At 37.8% G+C, this 22,398-nt stretch overlaps 1 protein-coding gene across 1 annotated transcript in view; it reads right to left on the minus strand.

Annotated features, from left to right (window-relative positions):
• The window catches only part of si:dkey-220k22.1 (multiple epidermal growth factor-like domains protein 9), a 94,781-nt gene that overhangs the window by 22,987 nt on the left and 49,396 nt on the right, over nucleotides 1-22,398 (minus strand). Inside the window, exon 3 of the mRNA XM_026922487.3 lies at nucleotides 12,232-12,371. Coding sequence (XP_026778288.3) covers nucleotides 12,232-12,371 — 140 coding nt within the window. The remainder of the gene's footprint in view (nucleotides 1-12,231; nucleotides 12,372-22,398) is intronic.

Consider the following 22,398-nt stretch of genomic DNA (forward strand, 5'->3'; position numbering starts at 1 on the left):
CAGGTTCAGCAGCACAGAAGCCAACAAACAAAAAAAGGAAATTAAAGTGTGTGCAACTGCAAGATTTTCAAAAGAAACCAGGAACTTGGAGGAAGATGGTTCTGAGAAAGCACAAGCTGCAAATCAGGCCTGATGCAGGGCTGCTGGAGAGGTTAAATAACAAATTCAACTGCAGGAGATGCAAAGGCACATGATTCTGTTAAAAGTTGACGCATATTCTATGAAATCCTTACACTGAAGAGCACTCTCTGCAAAGTATGCGCATGATGTTGATAAATTCTTCTCGGTATCGCAAAAGTTAAAAAAGCGAGATATGTCCAATGAGGACTTGCATAACTAGAAAGTATGCTGTATGGAGAACAGATACAAACATGCAGTCAATGAATAAAAATAGTCTAGTTGTTATGTAACTGGGCAAACAACACTTCCAAGTGTTTTTTTTGACACCCTGTGTATGGAGACTTTTGGTACACCCTGTATTACTTACTAATACTAATCAATAAAATAAAATGCTTTATGATAGGCCTTTACATGACAGGTCTATTCAGACACTGTGCTGTAATTAAGAACAAATTAATTTCATATGCATATAATGTTAAATTTTAACATGTACTTTCAATGCTATGTGATGTTAGCTTGCATTGTGCTGTATTTTATTATGTTTTATTTTTTTTTTTTAATGCATGGGTCATTAATAGTTTGAGATCATGAAAAAAGCAGCATCATCGATAATGAGAACTAACTAATGTTAGTTCTGTCCAGGGTTGCCAGATCTGTTTGGCAGCTCAATAAAACCAGTGCAAAACAAGCCCATACCCAAACCTAAACTATGTTCCTCCCAAAAATATACACTGCTTGTAAATATTGGCATAACTTTCATTGCAAAATGTAAAAAAAAAAAAAAAAAAAAAAAGCCAAATATTTTTAACAGCACTACTAAAACATACCATTTCCTCAAATAGTTCTTTCACCATGGTACTAAAACGGTCTTGTTTTATTACAAATATTGTCATAAACAAGTAAAACTATGAGAATGAGTTGAGCAGTTCACTGATGCATACCATAATACAATCATACAGTAAAGGTAGCCTATTATTTGTAATTCATGTGCATTTACTGTGGTTACAATATCTTATTGCTACTGATACTTTTGCTAATTCACTTCATCATCATCATCATCATCATCATCAACAAAAAAAAAAGCTGGTCATTGACCTGTATGAATCAGGTAATGGATTTAAAAATACACTTATGCTGAAACGTTTGTGGACACCTGTCTGGGAAGGCTTTTCCTTAGATTTTACCACAAGAGCCACGAGAGCATTAGTGAGGTCAGGAACTGATGTCAGGTGAGGAGGCCTGGGGTGCAGTCAGCATTCCAGTTCATCCCAAAGGTGTTCAGTGGGGTTGAGTCAGTGCTCTGTGCAGCTCACTCGAGTTCTTCCACTCCAACCATGGCAAACCATATCTTCATGGGGCTCGCTTTGTGCACAGGGGGCATGTCCACATACTCTTGGCCATATTGTGCAGCTGGTATGTAAAATATTGTGCTCAATTAGAGCAATAATTAAAAAAAAAAAAAAAAGCCTGCAAGTATTGAAAATTCACCAAGAGGAGGACCCATCACAGTTTTCAAATTGTAATTTAGGTGATTCCTGGACTTCAATAAAATGTAAAATAAAATGTTAACTATATTCATAATGATGAGCTGTTGCATGCCAGATGCTCTTCCTGAGAGCAAAACCACAAAATGCAGCACCCGTGCTTCACTAAGCACAACTGGCACTACAACTGGAATCATGTGTTGCGTTCAGATGAGAGAAAATAAATGGTGATCCAGTGGCTTTGTGAAAATTAGTGACATCATGAATTCTACTAAATACCAGCACAGACTAAATGCAAACCCGTTCCCCAGAGGATTATGATTTTGGCATAGATATATAGATACATCAGTAAGATGATATACAATGATATACACTCAAACATACACCCAAATCCTCACAGAAATGGTTGAGAAAACACAAGATCAGTGTTTTGCAATGGGCAAATATTATGCAAAATGCCCAACCCTAAACCTGCAGAAGAAAAAAACAAGCCCAAAACCCAATACTGGCAACACCGTCTCTGTTATCTACACAGTTATGCATACTAAAAATAATCGAGGAAAGCAAGAGGAAGAGAGATACATCACACAGTAAGAATGAAAATAATTAAATGACAGAGACATAGACAAAGACAATAATTTGATGAGAGAGAACGACAGAAAGAGCTGGAAAGACCGGAAAGCTCAGAGGTGATTGGTATTAAAGCACCCAGACAGGATGTGACTGAGATGCTTCAGCCATTCACATGCTGATGAACACCTGTGATAAGGATGTCAGAGTGTATTTCCCCTGCAGCGAGTTTGATTTTTCATATTCATTTTCTCCCAAAACGGCACTTCTAGCCCAGCTCTCTCCAAGCAGGTGCTCATAATGAGTAACTGCTGCAGAGAGAGTGAGATAAGGGCACGTAGGCAATTAAACAAAAAAAAGAAGAGAGAAACAAAAAAAATCCACAAAAGAGAAAGGAAACTAAAATGTAAATTAGACTTAATTGTTGAAAGTGAACTGGAAAACAAAAACATGTGAGGCCCTTTCTGGTAGCTTATTATAACTGCTGATTATACTGATTATATGATTACAAAATGAGAGACATCTTTTATATGTAGACCTTCATTCAGATCATTGTCCATGACTGTGTTTTTAAGTTAATCTGAAACACACAAGCACACAAAAGCACTCACTCACTGACTCACTCAAAGGAAATATATGCAAAAGCATGAAAATTTGATTTTTTAAAGCTTTAAATTGATTTATATTAATTTTCCAATGTATATTAAGTTAATTTTTCTCAGTCCTACTAAAAAACCTGTTTGTTTCAGCGTTGTAACAGAAATGAGTGGGCAAGAGCTCACTTCTGACGGCTTCTGGCATGCTGTAGAACAATCCTCTACACAGATGAATCCTGCGTTCAACTGTACAGGGCAGATGGCAGGCAGTGTGTATACCATTGTGTGGGTAAGAGTTTTGCTGAGGTCAGTGTTTTGAACAGAGCGGCCCATGGTGGTGATGGGGTTTTGGCAATTAATGGCAATTTGAATGCACAAAGATACCGTAAAGAGATCATGAGGTCCATTAATGTACCATTTGTCAACTGCAATCACCTCAACTTTCAGCACAATAATGCATGGCCCCATGCTGCAAGGATCTGTACAACCTTCCCGGCAGCTCAAAAATGCCCAAGTTCTTCTGTGGCCTTCATACTCTTCAGACATGTCACCCATTGAGCATCTTTTAGTGATTGCTGCTGATCAGAAGGTTGTGAATTCAAACCCAAGTTGAGTGCTGTTAATACTCAACTGCTCAATTATATCTGGTCTCACCTGCAAGTCGCTTTGAATAAATGGTCAAACAAATGATGTAAATGTAAATGAAATTCAAGCCAGAGCATGCTGCTTCAGTAGGATTACAGCTAACCCATTATCCCACTCAGTGGAATAAACACTACTTATGTATTTAATTATGGAAATCTTTGCATTCCTCTAGACTGGCACATACAACATCATGTTCCAGCTCCTACCAATATCTGACACACCAAATACGAATATAGGCATTCTGTTTCTCTGCTTTTTGCGTTACCTGACCAAAAGAGGTTTTCCCCAAACCAGTTGAAATCAATAGAAAAGAGTCTATTGAACCCCTTTCAGTTGTCAGATTTCAATTTATCAATTTATTTTCCATATAAAATGGGTTGAGTGTGGCATTTATATTTGCATGTTCCCCCTACCGCATGTCCTAAGCTGTCCTGAAAACAACGTGGGTGCAGGATCATTATTGTTCAAAAGCTTGTCACTTGTGTGTGTGTATAGATGGTGTCCGCAGTGTGCAGGCTGTGCAAACACTTCCTATGGTGTGCAGAGCTGAAGGCAAGTCAACACACATTGGCAGCAGACGAAGAAACCAGAGGTAGGCATTAGTAATCAATCTACGGTGGTGCATGTATGCATAGTCAATGACAAGATATGCGTGTGTGTGTGTGTGCACAAATGATTAAATGTGCACCTCCTATGCTCCATTAGCCAAATGAGGTCTCTAAATCAAACTTCCTGAGACTCCTGCAAAAGTGTCACTCACTCTGAGGAGATGAACGGGGGGGGGGGGGGGGGGGGGATGTGAGCTGCACCTGATCTGAAATCCATTTTTAGACAGTCTTTTTGTTTTGTGTCATTAACATCTACCATATCCAGTAGGTGGTGCTGCTGTGCGTGCTCATCTCTATGGAGGAGACAGCAGTGAGTGAGACAGCAGGGATGATAATGCAGCACAGCATGTGTTAAAGCAGAGCTGTTGTGGGGTCCAATACATCAGGGGCCAGACACAAAGCTATTAATATTCTCAATGTGATTTCATGAGGCTCATTTTAAGACTTCTGCACATCTGATGTTTGATTTGTTTAACAAATGGGGAAAAAAAATGATACCAGTTAGAGTGAAAAAGTGTTAGTCATCTCTTTAAGACACACTTTCCACTGAAAACAACTTTAATTTTACATCACAGATCAGTAAAACATTTTAATGTAAAATATACATACTTTATTATGGTAGTTTTATTATGAGATTGCAGAGTGAAAACTTTGTTTACATGCTTTATGCATGGCCACAAGTACAGCCTAACTCCTGAAATCTGTGCAAAATGGGAAGAATCAGCAGTAGAGGCGGAAAGACATGGCAACTGTATCCGGTATAGGAGTCAGTTGACAAAAAAACAAAACAAAAACGGCAGTATAGTGATGCCACTGGCCATCAGAGGAGACAGGGATACCTGTATACGACTAGAGAGAGGCTGAAGGTTAGAATTATGAACTGGAATGCCTGTCCTTGGAAAAAGCATCATTGTTATGGGGTGATGGGAAAATAGAAATAAGCATTGTGAATATCCACTGGTATGAACCGAAGATGAGGACATTTAAGAACCAGGCAGAAACTACCATGCTTCCTCTGAATCAGAAAGTACTGAACCATAGGATCTACTTTTTTGATCATGCCTCTGTCCAAGACGGAATTAACTTCTTGGGTCAGAGCAGCAATTTTGTGGAACTGAACCTTGTATCCTTGTGACGCTGTGATCAGGAACCACTGATCTGATGTAGTCACCCAAAAAGCAAAGTTTTCTGCTGTAAATTATTCCACCACCAACCTCTGTTCCCCAAGGAGTGGTGATGGGGGGAGCTATTTAGGCTCAGAATTTTATCTACACTACCGACTGTCTAACCAATTAGCAGGCCTGTGACAAAGCACTGCTAACATAGGTGAGTAGTTGTCCCTCACAATACTGTGTGCTGTTGTGGTGAGCAAAACATGCCACATGGCTGTGTTTTTTTTTGGCTATGTTGGTTTTGTAATTCTTCAACCTGCACTCTCCTTTCCAGGGCCTCTTTAGCAGCAAGTCCAAAGTGGGATAGAGAGGGTAGATTTCAAAGGGTTAATTGTCACATGTCTAGCAAAGCAGAATTTGCTAAAAACTACGACAAGCAATTTGTTTAGCCTGTGGCATTTAGGTCAGAATCAAAGTCTGAATCAGAGTCTAAACTGGCCAGATGGCATCGCCACCCGGTCAGTGCAGGTGATGTTTGAACAGGACATTGTCTCTTTAAGATCTTTAAGATCATCAGTACTGAGGCAGTGAGCAGATAGTGGGTGCCCTTCTTTGGCTTCAGGAGCATTCAAACTGAGAATGGTGGGGGCTGTGGAAAACTCAGTGAAGGTTTCAAGGAAGAAACTGACTGGCAGGAGAATGAGAGAGGAATGGAGGAAAAGCAATTCATTATTAGTATTAGTAATCCAACTAACGTAAGCAGTGCGCTGTAGGTGCAGAGAGGTTATCAACTCAACCATTCTAGCGATGCATAGCCAGAGAGCAACTAGTTGGTAAAACAGCTGGTAGTGTGGGGAAACTCAGAACGAAAGGACCCGTAAGGACCCGAAAGTAAGGACCCGACCTGACAGAGAATGAGGGGGAAATGATGGGAAACCCGACTCTAGCTCCAGTGCTGTGTACCAAATATCCCTACAAGGTCAACATTATTATGCATTTATGTCATTACGGGGACATATGTTCCTCACAAAGGGCTAAAAACATGCACACAAACTGCAAACATATGTACACACTTTTACCCACAAAGTCATGTCCTTCTAGGATAAAAGCTCAAATTGTGCTTCAATGGTGTAACAGTACCCATCCTGCCCTCACAAGGGCGATCAGAGGAGCAGACATACTGTGAATGGAGCCAGCAGAAGTGTGTTCCATTAGGTCTGCAGCATCGATCCAGACAGTGTGACTTCACGCTGTGTCACTCTAATCACGAATGCTGGCAGTCAGAGTGCATCTGCGTGGAACTGTGTATCTGTGTACGAGCAGTATCTGACACCAGGACACATCAAATTTGCGTGAACATTTCGCCATGCTTTCACTGCAAATGACAATTTATCTGCTCACTTGGTGGTGGAAAATGTATTGTCAAATGGATGGGTAATGTTAGGGGAAAACATTGTAGGAGGTACGACAATGGGGAAAATGGATCTACACAGCAGCAAATGAAAAACGTGAAAGCAAGTCCATCAGCGTGGCCAACTGGCTGCTGGAATTCAAAGTGTATTTTCCTTATCCACAAAGATACACTTAAAAAAGACATTTTGTCAAAGACTCAAAATGGCTCAATTATGATAATGAGCACAGCAGCTATAAATGCGTTCATTCCCACATTATCTTTTTAAAGGAAGTCTGTGATAAGAGGCTTTACGATAATGTCTCACTCTGAAGAGATATAGCAAGAAAGACAGAAGAAAGGGAGTGCAAATGAAAGAAAGTGCATAAAATGAAATGAATACCTTATAATCTTTAACAATGCTCCCAATCAGGAGCAGAAAATTGTAGTTGAAATAAGACATTTTCTACATGGACATTCTTTTGGATCATCTGCATGACAAAGTGAACTTGTTGTGCGTGAGTAATCTGGTGACACAAGATCGCTTCGGATGTTTTTCCAAAATGACTGGAGGTCTTGCAATATTTCCAAACATGTTTACAACCGAAAACATACACTAAGTTCTGTAGTGCCAATGACATAATCAGAAAACCAGAATTTAAAGACTCATATAGACTCTTGATTAGTGTCTATGGTGAAAATTCTCCAGATCTTAAACCTTTGCAGATTTTAAACCCTAAAGTGGCACTCATCATACCTGTTCCTAGGTAGGAGGAAACCAAAAGTTGAAGAAAGAAAGATGTAAACATTGCATGGATGCAGTACATATAGTAAACCACAGAGATAGAGGACAATATTGTGGAACTCTGGGTGAAGATATAGTTGGGAAAATGTGGACATTACTTTCACTGTTTGCAGTTTTACTTTTTATACTTTATGTGTGCATACAAGATATTGCATCTTTGTTTCACATAATAATGGGATGATAATGGAATTAGTCCTGATTCTTTCAAGACTTGAGATTTTAAAGTCTTTTCGTTTCCAAAATGCCGTGATGAAACTCATTATGTGTATGATACACCATCTTAGCCTACTTGTCTAATGTACAAACACAAAAGACAAGGGGAAAGAGTATGCAATGCTCCATATTTTCAGAATCTTTTTTATCAGAATCTTTAAAGTGTATGAGGCTCTCCAGAGGAAAACCTCCGCTTCTCCTACCACACTGAGAATTCAATTAAGTTGGACAGACCATCACAGCAGGCTGTTCTCAATGAGGAACTCTACAACATGATTATAAATCAGGTGCTGAAAAGAAACAAGAGTCAATATTCAACATCCATCCCCAAATTCAAGATCTACAGAATGCTACACATGTACTACACATGTATTTGTGCACAGTATACTACTGTAAAGAATACATCTGAATTAAGCAGGTAGCAAAGAAGGTCTGATCCAAAAATTCAACCAAAAAGATTTACTAGCTCGCATAAAACCTCTTTAAGTGCAGCCTTGTGTTGCAGAACAGCTTACAGGCAAACAGCACAAAATTAGGCTTCATCTAAGACGTGCTACAATAAACCGACTTGTAAACTCCCATCATACACTGTCATGAGGAAATGATTTTGGCAGTGTCTTCAGCAATCTGCAGCAAACGTCAGACAAATGTAGTGGTATAGATGAATTCATTTGTTACTGTTGATTGCAGGTCAGGTGAAATTAGTGCAATCTGTGTAATATATGACTGCAGCTGCTCAGAGAGAGCTGCCAGACTGGGTGAGGAAAGAGGGAGAGAGGAAGAGAGAGAGAGAGAGAGAGAGAGAGAGAGAAAGTGCTTAGTGGTGCTTCACAGTGTTGTGTGAACACAAAATATATTAACTCTTCGTTGTGCGGCAGGTATTATAACCTCACATACATAAAGGATGGCTGATGTGGTGATCACTAGAGAGACTAAATAATTGGTTTGGTAAACAAATCAAACAAAGCTTCCACAAAGATCTTTTACTTGTTCAATATACAGCTGAAGAATTCCTCATAAAGAAGAGGCTTGTGCCCTAAACTCATATACTGAAATTCTATTTGAAAAAATCATAAATTCATTAGTTAACCCACTGGGAAAGAGAAACCTCCAGTGTGCTACCCAGTCCCATGTTTTGGTTGCCTGAAAACCAAACTGACTTGGTTAAAAAGTGGTTGCTAATGTAATGCTATAACATATGGCAAGCTAGATAAGTGCATTAATACAAACTAAAGTCTAGTATATTACGTCAAATTCTTTTTGCTTTTTGAAACAAGCACCAAAAGTCGGATACTAGTAGGTTTTTTTAGGTGCTTTTTCAAATAAGAGGAGAACATAGGTGATCCAAGGGCTAAAAAATTAATTTTAAAAAATGACCATCTGAAATGTATAAAATTCTGTAACTTAGGTAGTCTCTAGCTACAGCAGGTTCTTGGTGCAGATGTACATTTATGAGGCAAAGAATACCATTGAATAAAACTAATATACAGTCGGGTTCCTAAGTATTTGGATATTGACACAATTTTCATAATTTTGCCTCTCTACAGGACCACACTGGATTTGAAATGAAGCAATTAACATGTGAATGAAGTGTAGACGTTCATATTTAATTCAAGGGGTTTAACAAACAAACACTGCATAAACTGTTTAGGAATTACAGTCAATTTTTACATTGGCCCTTCGTTTTCACAGGTTCAGTAGTAATTGGACAAACTAATGGAATTATAAATATAAGGATTATATTTAATATTTGGACACAATCCTTTGCAGTCAAGGACAGCCTGAAGTCTGGATCCCATGGACATCACCAAATGCTGAGTTTCCTCAGCATTTACTGCAGCTGCTTTCAGTTGCTGCTTGTTTGTGGGTCTTTCTGCCTTCAGTTTTGTCTTCAGTAAGTGAAAAGCATGCTCAGTTGGGTTGGGGTCAGGTGACTGACTCAGCCATTTAAGAACATTCAATTTCTTTGCATTAAGAAGCTCTTAGGTTGCTTTCGGGGTATGTTTTGGGTCATTATCCATCTGTACCATGAAGCGCTTTCCTATCAGTTTTGCAGCATTTGACTGAATCTGAGCAGAAAGTATAGCATTGTACACTTCAGAATTCATCCTGCTACTTCTACTAGCATCATATCATCAATAAACACCACTGACCCAGTTTCATTGGAAGCCATACATGCCTATGCCATAACCCTGTTTGACAGATGCTGTGGTATGCTTTGGATCATGAGCCCTTCCTTTCCTTCTCCTATTTTTCACTTCCCGGTACAAGTTAATCTTGGTTTCATCTGTCCAAAGAATCTTGTCCCAGAACTGGGCAGGCTTTTCTAGAGATTTTCTAGCAAAGTCTATCCTGGCCTTTCTGGTTTTGAGTGTAACCAGTGGTTTGCATCTTGACGTATTTACAATCACAAAGGTGTCTCTTAATTGTAGACATTGACAATGATATTCCTACCTCCTCGAGAGTGTTCTTGACTTGGCTAGATGTTGCTAAGGTGTTTTTCGTCACCAAGGAAAGAATTCTGCAATCATCCACTTCAGTTGTCTTCCGTGGTCTTCCAGGTCTTTTGGTGTTGCTGAGCTCGCTGGTACATTCCTTGTTTTTATGAATGCACCAAACTGTCGATATGGCCACTCCTAAAGTTTCTGATAGGTCTGTTTTGTTTTTTCAGCCTAATGATGGCCTCCTTCACTTGCATCAACACTTCTTTAGACCACATATTGAGAGATCCCTTTAACAGCTACCAAATGCAAATTCAATACTTGGAGACTCCAGACCTTTTATCTCCTTAATTTGTCCTGAAATAAAGAGAAAACAGGCCACACCCGGCCAGGAAACTGCTTATCAGTCAATTGTTCAATTACTTTTGAGCCTGTGAAAATGGAGGGACTCTGAGGAAAAAAAAAAAAAAAGGCTGTAATTCCTAAACGATTAATGCAATATTTTAAGTCTACACTTCAATCACAATTTGATTGCTTCATTTCAAATACAGATTCATTTCATGTACAGAGGCAAAATTACAAATATTGTGTCACTGTCCAAATACTTATGGACCCAACTGTATATTTCTGGCACGCTATAGTTACAGCACTGAGGTGCACTGAAAAAAAAAAGGAATATATGGTTAGTCAGATTTAAGAGAACGTGTATTACATATAGTTTACATAAAAATATTACATTTCTTATCAAAACGTGATTTCATTCTTTAAACCAAATTTAATTTAAACAAGTTTCTAATTACTAAATTGAATTATGTAAAATGAGCATGATTATTATTCACATACTATTAACGTAAACCAATTACATTATGAAATCCCATGAGGACATTGGCACTTTGGATCCATAACCACAGTATTAAAGTAGTGCAGTTAGAACATTAGCAGTAGAATAGCGCAGCAGTAATACAGATGTTGCAGAATGCCAGCGATCTGAGTTCGGGCTCCAGTTCAGGTGAGAGTGCAGACTTTGATTTTATTCAGGGCTTCGAAAATACATGAACAAATCATGTTGGATGTATGAAAACAAACTGTGTTAATGCAACACAATTCAAATCACATGGAACCGACGTACGCATTAAGTAAATTTAATTACCTTTTTTTTCCCCGTGTGTGCTGCGCCACTGTGAAGCACATTATGCATTAACATTAAAAAATGAAAGCTTCTGTTTTGCCAAAGTCAATAAGGAGTGTTTTATTCTATGGGTGTTGAATCTATTTGTCCTCCAGGCAACTATGAATTAAAAATTAATAGCCTGGACCTGAAATCTGATTGGCCCATAAATCCAGACAACTGGCTACTGATTTGTAAACTCAGCAAAATATATGCACATTTGAGGAACTGCAGTTAATGTCATAATCATCAGCAATAGCAAGAAGCTTGTGATTCCTTTCAACGTATAACTGCTTTTGTTGTGAGTATGTCTTAAATTATTTATTTACTCACACATTCTGTTTCCTATTTCTGTTTGCCAATTCCCACCCACTGCTTAGTTCTCTCCTATTGCATGACACCTAACAGCCATGGAAGGTGAGCGCCAACACGTGCAATTCCACCACCACGTCTTTTCAAGCTGCAATTCAAGTCACTCTAATCAACATGGAAGAGGGTAATGGCTCACATCCCTCCTACCCAGACAGCAGGACGATTTTGCTCTATTGACTCTGGGCCATGAATGGCCGTGGCATCGTCTGGATTTAAACACACAATCCCCCAACAATAGGATGAATGCTTTTCTGTTGAACCACTCGGAAGCCCTAACAAGTCTTTATTTCAGGCTCAGTAAACTGTCCTCAAAATGTCATTATTAAACAGAAGGTGAGGGAAACAGTTCAAGTCCCGCAACATTCTGCTTTGAAATTAATTGGATGCCCTTCAACCCTGCATGACCTCAAAAATAATTTAAAACCTTTAAATGAATTTTGCTTCCTCACTGGACTGCAGAATTGAGTCAGGTTTAAAAGTTTATATGGTAATTGTTCTTCTATTTTACAGGTTTTTTAAACAGATTTTCCATCAGCCTCAAATAAATTCAAATTTCACACCCAGTTGGTTTACATTCTTTTGAAGGAGACATGTACACGAACATCTTCCAACTAAATCGTGTTCTGTGTATAAGTATTCATGGTAAATTTTCGCTCAGAGCCGTTAAACATTTGGTAAAGTGTGTGCGTGTGTGTGAACATTCTCACCTGATTGTTTGTCGCAGGTGCTGGAGTGATTGTTGCATTGGCACGCTTGGCATCCTGTGCTGCTGAAGTTAAAGAATCCCGGACGGCAGTCGTCACACTTGTCGCCGTACACTCCCGTTTTACACTGACACACTCCTGAGCTGAGAAACACAACAAGAAAAGACAGAGAAAGTGAGTGAAACCAGGCTATTAATATATAACATTGTTTACACCATTTGGCGTTGAAAACAAAGACCAAGAAACATATGGTTTGAAATGTTCATATATTTTATCTCCTGTATACTATAACCCGGCATGAAGGTGAACACTGGCGAGCATCAAACTCGAGGCCAGCAGACCAAATATGGCCTACTACCTCATTTCATTCCGAAGAGAACAGATCAAATCACGAAGGGAATACGTTGACCATCACAAAGAAAAATAGGTCTTTGTTTATTTTTATTTATTTATTTTTTTTTTTTTACTGTTTTATGTCTTTTATGTTTTGAGGAATTTTATATTGACAACTCTATTAGCGTACTTGGAGTTATAAATTCATCTGATTATAATTTATTCTGCAAAACAGTGAAGAAAAAATGAAAAAAAAAATCTTAAAACTGAATGTACTGACATAGAAACTATCTGAAGTGACTAGAAATTGCTGAATATATATTCAGAACTGCTCAAACATGAAAATAAGGAGAACTTACAATTTAAAATGAAGATGCGGGCAACATCTGTGATTGGATTTGTGATGGTTTAAAACAAATTCCTTATCTGTAATATAAATTGGTTATTGTTATTGTAACAGGGAACAAACATTACATTAGCCCTAGAGGGGAAGTCAGTAGAGTACCAAGATGTTAAATGTTAAGTTGTTCATTTCCTAGTTATGTGTGCATCAACACTGAGTGTTTTTGTGTCTGCTGGATGAAGTTCTCACCTATGGCCTCACACACCCACAAGCCAACTCTGCTAACGGTGTATACAGTTTAAAACATACACACACGCTCAGTCAAAGCCAAGACAGCAAAAGCTTTACTTCAGCTCTCAGGCTCCAAGATGTTAAATAATAATAAAAAAAAAAAACAGGCTCGTCTTCAGATCAAACGCTGGACGTTTTCCTCTGAGCTGTCAGACTGAATGCTCACTACTTCAACTCTCCAAATCCCCAGACACTTTTCCTCAAACTTTTACTCACTTCAGACCTGGTTGTAGTTAGTCTTTTTACACTGATCTGGGATCAGTTTCCCATCCTTTCCCCTGCAGCGGTTATGACTGCTCCTAGGAAAGCATGTAAATGCAAACAGCTTACTAGTTAGCGCTTTCGCTTTAAGAACATCAAACAGACATGACTTGAAAAAGAAACCCCATTTTCTCTCTCGGGCGGCTTGATTTTCCTCCTTCTCCTAACAAGAAAAGCCACTTTCATCTTGCTTGGAGTGTGGGAAGAGCAGGGGGAAAAAGTCAGGTCTTTTCCTGAACCTGAACATCTGTCACTGATAATGCTCCACGCTGAGAGTCGCACGAGGAAGCATTATATCACAGCGATGTTTCTTTGGGATGAATGTCATCCAGTCTCCAGAAGATTTTTTTTCCCCGAAACTTTGTACTTTCTGCACATAAAAGCACCAAAGACTTTAATATTTCCTTTCTGAAGTCATGTGCATCTTGATCTCATTCTGGCTCAGAGGAACATTTATTCTTTTATTTTCATTTATGTTGTACCAAAGTAGTAGACGTGCATTACACAGTGATTTTGGAGTGGGCCTGGTTTCTCCGGGGGTAAACACTAAACACTATTTAGTGCTCTTTGTGAAGTGTGCACCTAAAAGTTGGAAAATTACAACCAGGTACAGAAGAAATCAATCGTTATTAGGGAAGCCATTCCACTTCTCCTAAAACCTTTTCTGAGTTTCTCAGTGAGGCCATTTAGTAATGGCAGGCTACGTTTTGGTTTAATACCACAGTGCTGTTTAAATTCTCAAGTCTTATAACGTAGGGTAATTTTCCATAACAGCTCTGACAGTAGTGCACTTGTTCCAATACGTTATCGTTTCTACAATAACAGGGACTTGTATATAGGCAGACGCTCCACGTAATCTACGCAAAAACGTGTTGTTATTTAACAAAGAAAACATATAATCGTTGATATGGTGAAGTTTTCTGGACATTTATTGAACATTTATGGAAGGAGTCTCCAGTGTCAGCGCTTTGTAACAGTAAGTTTTCCGCTATGGGAAATTCTTCAAGAGTCTTCTGATTTCTATGCAACACGACATGCTGCGTTGTTTTTGTCTTAATAACTTCAAGAATGAGGAAAAACAAAGGGTGGCGAGGGAACAACTTGCTAAGGTTTATAGCAGCTATAAAGTAGATGATAACAAGAACTAACTTGTCTCGTGAATGTTCCATGACATTAAATGTAACAATATACAGTTAAAACTCATGTGTTAAAGTTAAAATTGTAAATTGTTGCCAAATCGCTGTGTGGAATAAAACACTTTGGGATGTACTGTAATAGGAAAATAATAAACTTCACGCATTACACCACCCTGTTGTACTTTATTCCTTTCAGAGGTTATTTACATTTTTATCAGTGCTTTAAAAATTGGCTTATTTTCATTTTGTCTGTTGTGTGTTTTGGTCTGGAGAGTTTGGTGGAGACACAATGTTATAATATGCCTACCTAGACAGTCCTTAGTGTCAGAGTAAAAAAAAAAAAAAAAAAAAAAAAAAAAAAAACGAAGGAAAAAAAACAGCACATATGATTACCTAAGACACTTCAGTGATTCGAAGCACAAGCAGAACATCGTAGTGGTTTCTCTACAAGACTAAGAGGCTCATAAAACTGTGCAGCATCTGCAATTATTCCTTTCCCTCCCACACACACAAATAACTTTAATTTAGTTCCCTCTAATGTACCCCCCCAACCCCGCAGGTCCAATCATAACTGTGCGTTCCCGACCCACTGTAATTGGCCTACCTACTGTTGTGCTGGATATGTTTGATGCTTTCTCTCTGATAATAACCTTGAGACTTTCAGCCTAATAATACATCAGTGCAGAAGCTCAAGCTCATTAAAAACATGGAAGAGAAAATTAACCACAAATCAAGATGAAATGCACACCGGGTCCTGCGTTAGTCAGCGACATCTTCATTTAAACACTTACATACACGGAATTAGATCCTACACTCAGACAAGAAGTGGAAATAATAAATAAAAAAAAGCAGAAAGAAAACAACGTCATTTAATAATAGTGGCGAGGAAAAAAAAACCTGATTCCTAGATTCACTCTCTTTTTTTGACTAAAATCATCACAGACTTTTAATCAAACTTGCTTGTATGGAAAAAGTCAACAGTATCAATATTTCCAATAAAAATATGTATTACATTCTAGGCTTGTCAAAGTCATTTTCAAAATTGCATTTGAATGGGAATTGTCTAAAAGATTTAGTATTGATCTGATTTTGAATATTTCACTATAAATTGAAATCCCACCTCAGAAAAAGTGTAGTAAGTGTCTGTTATTAATTACTCACAGGAAATATCACTTTATCATCATCAGATAATTGGCAAATAATTAAATAATAAATAGGCCTATACTCCTGCACTAGGCACTTGATGATGATGATTATTATTATTATGATTATTATTATAAAATTATTGTTGTTGTTATTGTTATAATCATCATAATCATCATTATATATTATTGGTATTATTATTTATTATATATCACAATTGTACCACTGAGTCTACCAGTTTCGCCTTAAGGTGCAATATTAGGATGGTAATTATGCTGCAGGTTGTGTTGTCTGTGATGTGTGTCGTAAACTGTGTTGAATGTATCGTGTTTGTGACCAAACGCCAAAATATATATATATATACACATACATACATGTAAATGTATATAGTGAATAAAATAATTCTGATTTTTATATATGTTTCAGTAGTTATATTGTTATATTCGGTAGATATATGTTTCCTTACTTTAGGCAGAATGTGGATCTTATTCAAACCCCCTTAAAAACATAAACATTATGAAATTATTATAATATTTAAACAGTGACATGAAATGTTTTTTGTATGAATAAAGCTTTAAAGAATTAAGTCAATGATGTTTTAAATGCAAGTAGGTATAATAGAAAATAATCATAATGTAGACATGGCATTTTTCTTTTATGATAACAATACTGAACCTTTGAGTATCAGATGATATCGATACTCATTCAATGTTTTTCTTTAAAAAACTACTAAGCTGGAAAATTTGATTTTTTAAAAACATTTTTTTTCTTGAAAAACTACTAAGCTTTAAAAGTATAAATTTTTAAAAAAAATTTTTTTTCCCTTTAAAGCTACTAAGATTTAAAATTATACATTTTTAAAATATTTTGGAAGCACTTCTCTAAATACAAAATACGTAGCTAAAAACATGATTTACAGAAAACCACACTCTTAATTCTTTCACTTACATGGCAAATATAATAAATATAATGATGTCTAAATATAATCAAATCAATCCTAACAACAACAACAACAACAAAAAAATACAATAATGACTCTGTGAATGAGTTCTGAAAAAAGGAAAAAAAATTTAAAAAATCTGATTCCAATCCACCATTTTTTTTACACACATATATATATTTTTTAAACCAATCCTTGGTATCAGATCAGTGCCAGCTCTAATAGAGAGGAAAAAAAAAACATCAATGTGAATAAACAATGGCTTTATAATCACATTGCGGCACCATGAATCAAAATCAAATCAGTCCGTTGAGATTCTCATCTTTATTTAATAACTACACTATCAGCTACCATATAAGCCTCTAATCATCTGAACACAGTTAATCTGCTGTATTTTTAGGACTACATAAATCCTCTGTAAAAGCTCTAAACTAAAGTGTGAAATTCGTCTTTCTGAATTGATGCCAAGGGGTCTAAGGAAGCTGACTGCCTGCCTGAGGCTGAGTTCTGTGCCACAGGCAGTGGGTTTGAGCTGATGACTGACTCTATAATCCTCCACAGCAGCAGTTTGAGGCTTTGATGCCTTGCTGTGCTTAGTCTCACAGTCAGAAGAAATATATTAAGACACAAAAACAGAGAAGGGGAGGGGGACAGAGATGGCTGTGGTTCATAATTTGTGTGAAGTGTATACACAGAGAGAAACAGATCCCTTCAAGTAAACTCGCGCCAAAGTAATAACGCCAAGAAGCCAAGTAGAAGCTTTGTGTAAATCAGTGTTATGTCACAAGTCCACAAAGAACTTTATTCCGGTGGATAATGGTGGAAGTGCACCACTGCTACAACAGTATTTGTAGTGTTATATAACACGGCACTGGCAAAACAGAACACTTTCAGTGATTAAATATCAAAACACTCAGATAGTGTGTACCTATAAATATACACCGTTTGACAAAGGTCCGGATAAGCAACACACTATCTTGACTGAAAGACGACAGCAGTGAGCTTTTAATGCTTAACCACAAGTGATACGTTTTTTGGCTATAAATAACATAAATAACATTCCTTATATTTGTGTTTAGCTTTTTTTTTTTTCATCATGGTGCTTCATCCTAAAGGCACACTTCTCTGTCCTCACCGTTTTTGTTAATAAATCATGCCATTGGTTTTCTAATCAGATTAGAGAGAGTAAATAAAATAAAATATCTATGAAAATCTGTGAAAGCTCTTTGAGCTAATGTCTCCAGCTGTGTAGCTAGTAATACTACTACTACTGCTACTACTACTAAGAATAATACCACAACAGGCTGCGGTGTTTCATGGTTAGAAAACTAGAGTCACTGCACTGCAGCCTGTTTATATAGTTTTATCGACTCAGCTACGGTATTTTTTCAAGCATTCGGTCAATACGTTGCTGGATCTGCATTCGGACCATGGTCTGCTACTTGATGACCCCTAAAACCAGTGCTCCTAATGTCATTGTTATTGATATTATACCTAAATTCTACTGAAGATTTTTCCCCCAACTTCAATAACAGATCTGTGTGTGTTCAGCATAGATCTATTACTACGTGTGTATCATTAAAAAAAATAAGGATTGAATTTCCTGGTATGCCAGTGTACATCGGTTTAACAGTATCTATTTTAGAAGGTTGTCAAACTTGTTGTGTGAAAGCAAAATTTACATAAAGCAAATCACAGCCTTATTAGTTTAATATGGATTAATGTTTTTAAACACATCAAATTTGATGGACAAGCAAAAAAGAGAACATACCAGACTAAAAACTAATTGTAAAGCTTTGAGATTTATAAAAATAGCACTTGATCCAGCACATCCTATTATTCTGCATTTTATTTTATATTTTTTAAATGGCACTCTGATGGTTATTTGTGAGCACAGCTTAATGAAGCCACGAGAAACTAAATGGATGTCTTGAACTTGAAATATGTGCAAGTGATGAGCTGCGACTTTATCACGCTTTGAATTCGCTACTGAAAGTTAAAATAATGTTAATAGTTTCGTTTATTCGATGCACTCCACCGTAAAGATAACATGCTCATGGTTTGAAGGATAAGCTGACCGCTACTGACTGCTACACTTATGGCTCACTTTAAGATCATTCATAACTTTCGATGTCCGCTATGGAAAAAAACGAACAAACATCAAAAATGAGCATGAAACCACTTTTTGTGGACTTTACAGGGACAATACCATTAATAAATGAACAGTGTCATTTATGTGTATTGCCTCAATGGCAATCCTTTTTTCCAGTGTATTTTTCAGTGCGCAAAACATTAAGTTCAGCTTGATATATTGTGGTCACATCAAAATGTCAGAAGTTCCAATGTCAGTTCACATAACCGCGACACTCTGTTTTACTCAAACGTACCCTATATATGTAACTCTCACGTCACTGGTTTTCTAATCAGACTAGATTTCTGAATAGTGCTAAAGGCTGGGGCTTTGTGTTAAGTCAGAATTCAGTTGCACACAATTTCGATATTAAATCCTCACTGTACACAATTAACTCAACTATGAATACGGCCCAGTGTGTAGAAGAAAGGTGTAGAAATATAGAAACGTCTACAAATGTTTTACTCACAGCATACCATGGAAACTTTTGTGAGTATTTGAAAGGACAATCATGAAACAACATATGAAAGGATGAAAAGGATCAAATGAGCCAAGGCAGACAGAGTGGAAAAACACACACAAGGCCAGAAGGGAGTCAAAACACAGCATTACTCTAGACATCACTGACACTTTGATATTATCCAGCTTGGTTATCTAAAAGACTTATCTGATCTGATCTAAAACTGTTAAGCTTACCACACTACCCCACAAAAAGCCTTGTGGAGGCATGTTTCCATGGCAACAACCCCAAGAAATGCAAGCGGCTATGATCAGAGAGACTCAGTGAAAGTCTGCTGTAATCACAACAGCACAAAAAAAGAGAAAGAAAAAAAAAAAAGGAAGAAATGCCGCATGAGTCAGAGCTGAAGCACCTTCTGCTCAAACAAATACAAGGAGGCTAATGGGTGTAAAAATTGTGGCGCCTCCCCTTCGGAAATGACAAAGTGCTTCACCGGCCTCAAAACTCTCCGCAATAATGAGCACATCTGCAAAAATGTATCCAGTGTCTCCGAAAACAATTAGGCATAATTAGTGGATAAAGATTGCTGATTGGTCTTATTGTCGCCAGAGGAAAGCTCTCAGAAGTTGGAAAAGGTTAGCTCTATAAAGAACAGACCTGCTGTGAGTGTCGAAATGAGGCCATTTTTTGCTTTTACAGCTTTTTGCTGGCGTTTGGGTCTTTTCCAGCTCATTAAGAAATAGGCACACTCCCCCTGAGTCTAGCATCAAGCTCACTCAGTTCCTGGGTATTTCCTGAGCTATTTTATTTAACTTGATGTGCAGGACAAGAATATAATTATAAAAAAAAAAAGAATCTCGAGGTTAAAATCATTTGAGATAGCTCTAACTGAAATTCTACCTAATATTGTGTTAGCAATACAAAAATTGTGTTATATAATTCTATGAAATTATACAGCTATGGTGTATAGAATGTACATAGCATGCTGCAGTGATACTGGTTGGCAATGCATGTTTTTTTTAGCTGAAGGAAAGACTAGACTGAGTCCATGTTGTCATCTTGTGCATTTCAAACTGATTTCTACCAAAGGAAAAAAAGCAAAGCTCCTCTTCCCAGAAGCAATTGCTGCCAACAAACGGCAATCCATGCCAACCACCTCCCAAGGACTGATACCCATGGAGATCTCATCTGCTGCGTCCTTATCACCTTCTTAGAGCAAGAACAGCAAGACTGGGATGAGGATCAGGGAGGATGCGGTGCCAGCAGAGGCCCATGTTATAAGCTATTCACGCTTACACATTAAGCAGGATAATTCGCGTCCTCGTTATCATGCCGCAACATTGTGCCAGCTCAGCTGAAAAGCTTACATCACTTGAAACAGATACATCAGTCCTCCAAAACTGAATAGTACTGATTAAACACTGGAGTCTTGTTAGACTATAGACAAATAGAGATTAAGCAGCAAATATCAGCAACACAGATATTAGCTTTAACAAACTGTGGAAAATAAGCAGTTACTCTGTTACACTCTGTATCACAGCTCAGCAAATACATCCGAGCACTGAAGATCCAGAGCCAATCACTGAGTGTGAGGTGGGAATACGCCCCGAATGGACCGCCAGTCCTTCGCATCATGCACACACACATTCGCAACTATGAGCATTTTCGAGTCACCAGCTCCACCTGTGTGTTATTGGAGAATGGGAGAAAACCTAAGTACCCAGAGGAAACCCACATGGACACAGGGAGAACATGCGAAACTCCACAGTAACCCGAGCTCAGGATCGAACCACTGACCCTGGAGCAGTAATGCATCAACACTGTGATGAATAAAAACCAAAAGAACTTTTAAGTTGGTTCTCTTCACAACCATATAATAATAACAACTTCTTAATACTAAAAAAAATTAAGGTAATGTGAACATCTGGAGATAATACCTGTGCTCTGTCATCCTGATCTTAGTTTCCCCAGACACAGAGAGCGTTTTTAAGTTATCAGTGATGTGAACGGTTACTATCATATTTCTGAAAAATTTGGGGAGATTAATCTCACATAGTTGTAAGAGCCATGCAGATGAGGCAGGATAATTCATCTCATAATGCATCAAAGGCTGACTAATTACACTTAAAATCTGCTGAAAAATGAATGAAAATGAAAATAAATTTTTAAAAAAGGGCATCACTAAAACAAGTAGTCAGGTTTGCCTCTATACTTTTGGCATTTGCGTTACAAATACCCCCCATGATCATTCTAAGGAAAAAAGTGGACACCATCTTCTTGTTGCTTTGCCCCCATCAAGCATCAAACTGGAGCTACATTAGAAGAATAAAGCCACCACAGATGTCAGTATTAAAAAAAAAAAAAATAAAAAAATAAAAAAAAGGACAGGAGCTTCAAAAATAGTGCTGGCTGAAAATGTTTAAAATGTTGGGTAAGGCAGTGGGCACGGTGAACAAAGAAGCTCTGTACTGAGAGCTGAGCTGGAAAGAACCAACAGCCCCTCCGTCTGCATGCCAGAGCTGGTCTGAGTGAATGCAGAGGACTGACCGAGAGAGAATGAAATGGAGGGAATGAGGGAGGAGAGCAAAAGTGCTCTTCAAAAATTACTCAATTTACGTCTGTACAGCAATCCTTCTTCTCAAGAGAAATTACAGGACAGTGTTGTATCAGCAGCCTACTGATGCTACATGACTACTCATTAGCGTGAAATACACAGGCTAAAAATATCACGGTATTAATCAACCGTAACATGAAAATTATTTATCACGTTGTTGTTAGAAGCTGAAAGAGAGTGTGGCTGTGAGATGGCACGCTGAACCAAAAAAAAATCAAATAAATAAATAAATAAACAAAATAAAAATCTCTGCTATGTGCAGCGCTGTCTGGCAAAATACAGTAGTTGTCTTGTTTAGTTTGGGTCAGCAATGTCAAGTTTTTCTGAGCATTTCATAGATGTTGTGTATGATAAAGTTACAAACATTCTAGGAGCGACAGCAGAGGTAGCAGTGTGACGCGTTTACAACAGTAGCGGATTACACAGCCAAAGGGTTTTCAGTGCCACTGTGTCCTCTGCGCAGAGAAACAGAGGTCACTGCAGTATGATTTAGTCCAGAGGTAGGTCGTTGTGAAATT

Source organism: Pangasianodon hypophthalmus, chromosome 27 (assembly GCF_027358585.1).
Source record: "Pangasianodon hypophthalmus isolate fPanHyp1 chromosome 27, fPanHyp1.pri, whole genome shotgun sequence".
Lineage (NCBI taxonomy): Eukaryota > Metazoa > Chordata > Actinopteri > Siluriformes > Pangasiidae > Pangasianodon > Pangasianodon hypophthalmus.